The following is a 7,879-nucleotide window of genomic DNA, read 5'->3' as shown; positions in this document are numbered from 1 at the left end:
GAGTCGGGCCAACGACACGACCTTGCGGGTGCAACCTTAGATTTTGCACTTATAAGATGCACAGTACTCACACCATCATTCTCGACGTGGAAGTACACAACAGCACCATAAGCCTTTTCACTAGCGTCTGCGAAGCCAATGATGTTCACCACACTGCGTTTTGTGATGTCAACATGGCGCGGTAATTTAATTTGATCTAGACTGGGGAGCTCATCCCTGAAACGTGATCATTGTCTGACGATAACTTCAGGGGGGGCGTCGTCCCAATCGCAGTTGCATAACCATAACTCTTTGACAAGAAGTTTGGCAAATAATATAACGGGTGCTACGAAACCCATTACATCCCACAATCTTGCGACACAAGATAAAATGGTGCGTTTTGTACACTTTTCAGCGGGCGTGCAAATTTTTAAACTAAATAAATCAGAGCTAGGAGACCAGCACAGACCCAGAATTTTATGCGTATCAGACACATCGAATTCTACGACCGACGAAAGTCGATGTGTTGACGGAATGGAATTTAAAACTACTTGCGAATTGCTCGTCCATTTGACAAGATCAAATTGTCCGGCCTTCATGAGTGAGATGATCTCAGCAGCTGTGACGATAGCCTCATCTTCACTATCTAGACAATATACTAAATCATCCATGTACAGACCGGTGTGAACCGCTTCCTTCGGTTTTGGGAACGATTCGCCTTCGTCGGTGGCTAACTGCTTAATAGTACGCAGTGCAAGAAACGGACTCGATTTGAGTCCAAAACAAACGCGATTAAACTGATAAACCTGGAGAGGTTCGTCAGGCGAAAATCTATACAATATGCGTTGAAATCTGCGGTCACTCTCTCGAATACGAATGCAAAGAAACATTTGCCTAATATCGGCAGAGAGAGCTACTGAAAATAATCTGAAGTTAACTATAATATCAAATAAATTGCGTTGTAAATTCTGTCCATTATAAAGAAGATCGTTGAGAGATACGGACGTGCTAGTTTTAGCGCTAGCATTGAGTACGACGCGCAATTTAGACGTGAGTTTATCTTTTCGAATAACTCCATGGTGCGGTATTATATACGAAGGAGCATTACTATCATCATTAACGGGTGCGGGTGAAATATAACTCTTATCTAAATACTCCGTAATGACGTCATCATAGGCTTGCTTGAGTTCAGGCGAAGCCTGCATTTTGCGTTCGAGACAAAAGAAACATTTCTCGGCTAATCGACGCGAGTCGCCAAGAGAATGTGCATTACCCTTGAAGGGAAGCGCGACGGTATAACGACCGTCGTCCTCGCGAGTGGTAGTGCCAGCATAAATAGCTTCACACTCCTTGTCGTCCGGGCTGAGAATCGGTGCAACATTCACCTCTTCCATTTCCCAGAATCTACATAGAACGGATTCCATCGTGGGTTCGGTAACACAACAATGCGCGGTGGTAGTGTAATAGAAATAGAAATAGAAATAGAAATAATCTTTATTCAAATAAACTCATTACAAGCACTTTTGAATAGTCATATTTTGATTCTACCACTCATTCGGAATGCAGATTCATCACAAGAAGAATGAGCAAGAAACTTGTGTGTTGCTCTTTTTAATAGATGTTTTTTTTATAGAAATAATTACAGTATAACAAGTAAGAGGCATGCGATAATCAACATAGAAGTCGCTACGCACTCATTATTAATGTAATCAGATAATATTGTCAGTGCTATGGATTTAAAGTTTTTCTATAAAAACATTATTATCGTTAACGAATTCTTCAATTTTATAGTAAGCTTTTTGCAAAGGAACTGTTTTATTTGACATTTAAATCTTTTTTCTGGCAGATTTATAACAGACTCTGGTATTTTATTGTAAAACCTTACGCAATTGCCATAAAACGAATTACTAACTTTAGCCAAACGACATTTAGGTAAAATTAGTTTGTTATTGTTACGTAAGCTTTTATTAGTGCAATCACTAACTCTTTTGAAACTGTCTATATTCCTTCTGGCATAGATGATATTTTCATAAATGTATTGAGAAGCAACGGTGAGGATATTTGATTCCTTAAAACACTCTCGCAATGACTCCCTGGAACCCATACCATAAATGGAGCGAATGGCCCTCTTTTGTAAAGTAAATATTGTATTTATATCAGCTGCTTTGCCCCATAACAAAATACCATACGACATAATGCTATGGAAATAGCTAAAATAGACAAGTTTAGCCGTTGCCACGTCTGTTAATTGTCTAATTCTTCTTACCGCATAAGCGGCAGAACTAAGTCGACTCGCCAATTTAGTAATATGAGCACCCCATTGCAACTTGGAATCTAATGTGATACCTAGAAATACAGTATCGTCAACAAAATTAATAGATTTATTGTCCAATACGATTTTTGAATCTACCGGCCTTACATTGGGGAGAGTAAATTTGATACATTTAGTTTTATTTGCATTTAGTAGCATATTATTTGCCGTAAACCATTTTAAAACATAAGAGAGAGAACCGTTTACTTCGTCCATATCATCAATATGTCGATTGACTTTGAATACTAATGAAGTATCATCAGCAAACAGAACTATGTCAGCTATCTTTTCTACCATATAAGGAAGATCGTTTATGTAAACTAAAAATAAGAAAGGACCCAGAATAGAGCCCTGAGGAACACCCATTTTAATACTAGTTCCCTCAGACTTTACACCATTTATTTCAACAACTTGCATTCTATTATTTAGATAGGATTTCATCATGCATAGTGCTTCATATCTAATACCGTAATGTTCTAATTTGAGTAAGAGTGTTTCATGATCAACGCAATCAAATGCTTTTGAGAGGTCACAGAATACACCGATAGCATCCTGAGACCTCTCCCAACAGTCAAAAATGTGTTTCATTAAAGCTACACCAGCGTCAGTAGTTGATTTACCAGCTGTGAAACCAAATTGCCGACTGTGAAGCAGTCTATTTGTTTTAAAGTGTTGAAGCATCTGATTGAGCATAATTTTTTCAAACACTTTACTTAGTACTGGTAAGATAGAAATGGGCCTATAATTACCTACTTCAGTTTTATCCCCTAACTTAAAAAGTGGAGTTATTTTGCTATGTTTCATTAAATTGGGAAAAACACCGTCAAAAATACATTTATTGAAGATAGTTACTAAATATGGAGCAATAACATCTATAGCGGTGTTAATAACTTTAACAGACATGCCCCAATGGTCTTCAGTATTTTTTAAATTTAATTGTTTAAATGTTTTCGTAATTGTAGCAATGTCAATAAATGTAAATCTAAATGTAACCGGACACGAAGCAACATTGTCAATAAGGAATGATTTAGCTGTACTTGGAGAAGAGTCCAAAGAGGACGTAATATCAGTTGGAATACTAGCAAAAAATTTTTCAAAAATATTGACTATTTCTTTCGTGGACGTTACTAGTTTATCATTATAATTTAACGTAAAATCATTATATGGACTTTTAACTTTGCCAGTTTCTTTATTAATAATATTCCACACTGTCCTAATCTTATCCTTGGATTCTTTAATTTTTTTATTTAGATAATTAGACTTTGCTACATTACATACCTTTTTAAAAGTTTTTGAGTATCTTTTTACATAATTTACGAATGTACTATCGAAACGGTATTTTTTTTGATCATATAAATCAAATAATATATTTCTACTTTTATGAATTCCCTTTGTAGCCCATTCTGAAAATTTTGTTTTGTTACTAATACTGATAGTTTTTTTGTTAAAAGCCTTATTATATTCGTAAGAAACAATATTGAAGAAATCTGTATAAAGTTTGTTAGGTTCATCAGATTGAGGACAAAAATCTAATTTACTACGAACTGATATTTTAAATTTATTTATCTTATAACCAGTCAAGTCTCTTTTTAATAAATTAATTTTCCTAATTTTGTTTACGTGATTTGGAAAAATTACTATTTGACCACAGTGATCAGAAGGAAGGTTGTTTATTATTATTTTATCTAAATATTCACTGTTGCTAAATATGTTATCCAAACAAGTAGCAGACGTGGCTGTGATACGAGTGGGTTCGTGGAAGACATTACTCAAGTCAAAAGATTGAAATAAACTCATTAATTTAGTTTTTGTGGTGTTATGTGATAAAATGTCAACATTGAAATCACCACACACTATAATTTTTTTGTTAATATTAAATACTCTTTTTAAAATATCCTCCATTACCTCTTCAAATAAATTATAATCACTATTTGGAGGTCTATATACACACATAACTATATAATTTTCTAGTTCCACACAGGAAATTTCAATACAACACTCAACGGAAAGATTGCCAATATCACTACGTTCTTTTACTTTTATATTATTTTTCACCAATATCATGGAACCTCCTCTATTTACTATTTTTCTATTAAAGCAGCTGACAATATTATAATTATTTAAGCTTAACATCATATTGCTCACTTTGAGCCAATGTTCAGTTAAACATAGTACATCTATATTATTTTCTTCTATTACTTACCGATACTTCCGTGTCTAATATGTTAGATAATTACAATTATCTAACATATTAGACACGGAAGTATCGGTATTTGATCTAGCGGGAGCTGAACCTACAATAACAAAGCCTAATACGGTCTCAATAGCATACGGCGAGACGTATGCGCGTTGACCTTTAACCTTACGGGACAATATTAAATGCGGGAAAATTGAGGCACCGATTAACATGTCAATGTTCCCAGGAGTAGCGTAACTATCATCGGCTAAAGGCAAATTTTTAAAATTTGAAAATAATGAAATATCGACACTAACAGTCGGTAAACGTTCGGTTATTTTATCTACAACTAAGGATTCCATATCAAATTTAATATTACGATTAAACCGTGAAAAGAATTTTATATGTACAGAACCCTGTGTGGCCTTTGTTGTCCCTCCTATACCTTTAATCGAAAAGGTTGTATTCTGTATACATTGCAATCCCAAGCGATTACAACAATCCCTAGTTACAAAATTACTTTGAGAAGCACTGTCCAATAATGCTCTAATATAATGTTCGTTACCGTCTCTATCGATCATTAAAACACGAGCGGTGGCTAACAATACGGTAGTAGGTACGCGAGGCATATTTTTATTAACATTGTCTGATAACGTGCATAATGCTACGTCTTCCGATGCGCGGGATACGACGGGTGTCGGCGGGGGTGAGTGCGGGGCGCGGTCCGTGCAAGGAGCCGGTCGGCCGCCGCCGCCGCCGCCAACAGCGGGCTGCGTGTGCGACGAGTGCGACGATAGATCCACTGCGCGTGACGTAGTCGCTGTGACCAAACTACCACTGAGTATGTTCGCGGTGGAGGTGGCATTACTATGCTCAAAGTGGAGCATAGTATGATGTTTTGAGTTACATTTGTGACATCGACTATTTGAGTTACAATTAAATACACGGTGATTTTTACTTAGACAATTAATACAGTAGGAATTAGATTTAACAAATCGGAAACGATCATTAGGCGTTAAATTTCGAAAACCTGGACATTTATATAAATGTTCATGTTGTATGTTACACAATGAGCACTTAGGCTGCGGATTAGCGGTTGTAGTATAAGAGTATGTAGATTTATGTTGCATAACTTTCGATGCCGCATCCATACGACGATCGACAACTTTCTTAGTAACTTCTTGGTTGCTTGAAGAAGTGCGTTGCAATATTTTAATGTGATCGCGCACAAATGACACTAATGTATCGAAAGATGGGATGTCGGATCCCCGTTTATCTAGTTCGAAAGCGCGGGCGGTTTCGGAATCTAATTTCTTTAACGCGGTATACAAAAATATAAAATCCGAAAGATTATTAATTTTTAAGTTATTTAACGCGGATACTGAAGTTGCGAATTTATCGAGAAATTGTTCTAAATTATTTATATTTGATGAATGAAAGGGCTTCATTTCGAATATTTGATCTAGGTATGATGATGCGAGCAGTCTCTTATCTTCATACTTACTAATTAAAGCATCTAAAATAACCTTATAATTTTCAGAACAAGGGTTTATACCGGCAAATACAGAACGAGCTTTACCTGTCAGTTTACCCATCAAATAATGTAATTTTTCCGAATCTGACAATCTAGGATTGTCATGAACTATGCTTTTGTAAGCTGTATAGAATAAAGACCAGGATCTCAGATCTCCTGAGTTGGTAGGGGGGGCAGACGAGGCCTGTCCTCATCCCTATTATGCTGATGATGTTTGACATCAGGCGGTACCTCTAGCGATCTTGCGGCTCGTTTTATATGGCAATACAAATCATCAAATGCCATGAGCGGTTGATAATTAATAACATATTTAGGATTCAATTTAGATTCTAAAGTATTTATTTTATCTAACATAGTTTCGAAATCCGAGCGTAATTTGTCAACTGTTTCGATCTCACACAAGAATGTTTCTCTTTCATATTCACTAGAAAGATTATGAGTCCTATCTGTAATACTTTGTATGCGAGAAAACATTAAATCCTATTTAGCGAGTAACAGGGGTAACTGATTGACATCCGACATGATGAACAACCTATAAATACAAAAACTTGTTTGTACTAATAAATATATAAGAAAGCGGTGCGGTGGAGAACAGATAAATACCTACACAAGTTACGTGCAGTCAGTCGAGGTCGTCCGCTGGTCCTTACGGACCGCCGGGTGCGGGCCTCGAGCATAAGCTCTTTGCCCGGGCGTACTGCTGGGGTGTGCCACCCCAGCGTCGTTCGTTTACCGGCCGGCCTGCCGGCCGGCCGGAAGCCGGCTGCTTCCCAGCAGCCGGCTGAGGGAGTCGTGTGGGAGGACTGTTTAAGTCGCTCGCCGAGCCGGCTTAACGCCGCCACGTCACGTAAATGACGTGATCACTCGGTGGAGAGTAGGTCGCGCGGGAGCGCGCGAGTGGCGTCCGGTGGGCGCGCGTGGAGAGGGGCGAGGTCGCGCAGGTGCGCTTCGCGCCCGCTGTCCGCGCGCGATGTTCTCGCGCGCGTCAACCGGACGACGAACTGCACCACCGATGGGACCTTGAGGTCGCGGGCGATCACGTCATTACGGACGTACCGTCCGGCATTTGTGCACAGACGGAGGGCGGCGTTCTGTTGGACCTGCAGTCTCCGCCGCTGTGAGGCCGAGCACAGTGCGTACCATGCGGGGGCGGCATATGTGAGCCGCGAACGAATGTAGGTCTTATAAATGCCTACCTTCGTCCGCAGCTGCAGCCTGGATTGCAAGACCGGTCGCAGCATAGCGCGCGCGGCCTTGGCTTGGGTAACGGCCCGGTCCACCTGCGGCGTCATACGCAGCGACCGGTCGATTTCCACCCCTAGGTAACGCACTGTGCGTTCCCACTGGATGGGCTGGCCTCTCAATAGGAGGGGCGGCGGATATTTGCCCCCGGGGCGGGTAAGCAGCGCCACCGTTTTACCCACGTTAACGGTGGTACGCCACTTATCCAGCCACTCGGGGAGCAGGTCCAACAGCCGCTGCATTTTGCGAGCGGCTGCGTAGGCTCGGCGAGACGACGTGAGGAAGGCACTGTCGTCGGCAAATAGAGCGAGGACGACATCCCTCTCTCCCACTCGGAGCTCATCCCTCAAGGTGGGGATGTCGTCTGTGTACGTCGCGTAGAGCGCTGGCGAGATGCAGCTGCCCTGCGGGACTCCGGCGGCGATTGGGCGTGTGGTAGAGTCACAGTTCTCGACCGAAACGTAAAAGCTCCGGCCCGAGAGGAAAGCGTCCACTACTCGCACGTATGCTGACGGCGTGTTGGTGTCGAGCAATTTCGACACCAAACCGTCGTGCCACACACGGTCGAACGCCTTCTCTATATCGAGAAATACGCCGACCGTGTAGTGGCCGCGGTTGTGCTCGACAGCCATGTGGT

At 40.5% G+C, this 7,879-nt stretch overlaps 1 protein-coding gene across 1 annotated transcript; it reads right to left on the bottom strand.

Moving 5' to 3' along the window:
• Window positions 1–227: 227 nt before the first annotated feature.
• On the bottom strand, window positions 228–1,373 carry LOC131855720 (uncharacterized). The gene has a single exon (XM_059207018.1). The coding sequence runs from the start codon at window positions 1,371–1,373 to the stop codon at window positions 228–230; it is 1,146 nt and encodes a 381-aa protein (XP_059063001.1).
• Between the last annotated feature and the right edge of the window lie 6,506 nt (window positions 1,374–7,879).

The sequence above is a fragment of the Achroia grisella genome, unplaced genomic scaffold (genome assembly GCF_030625045.1).
Source record: "Achroia grisella isolate CSIRO2021 unplaced genomic scaffold, CSIRO_AGI_Agris_v1 utg14824, whole genome shotgun sequence".
Taxonomy (NCBI): Eukaryota; Metazoa; Arthropoda; class Insecta; order Lepidoptera; family Pyralidae; genus Achroia; species Achroia grisella.
Note: the sequence above shows the minus strand (reverse complement) of the source record. Positions and strands in the feature narration are given on the sequence as shown.

What these genes read in the sequence shown, in the direction of transcription:
- LOC131855720 (XM_059207018.1), bottom strand. Translation starts at nt 1,373, where the DNA reads ATGGAAGAGGTGAATGTTGCACCGATTCTCAGCCCGGACGACAAGGAG.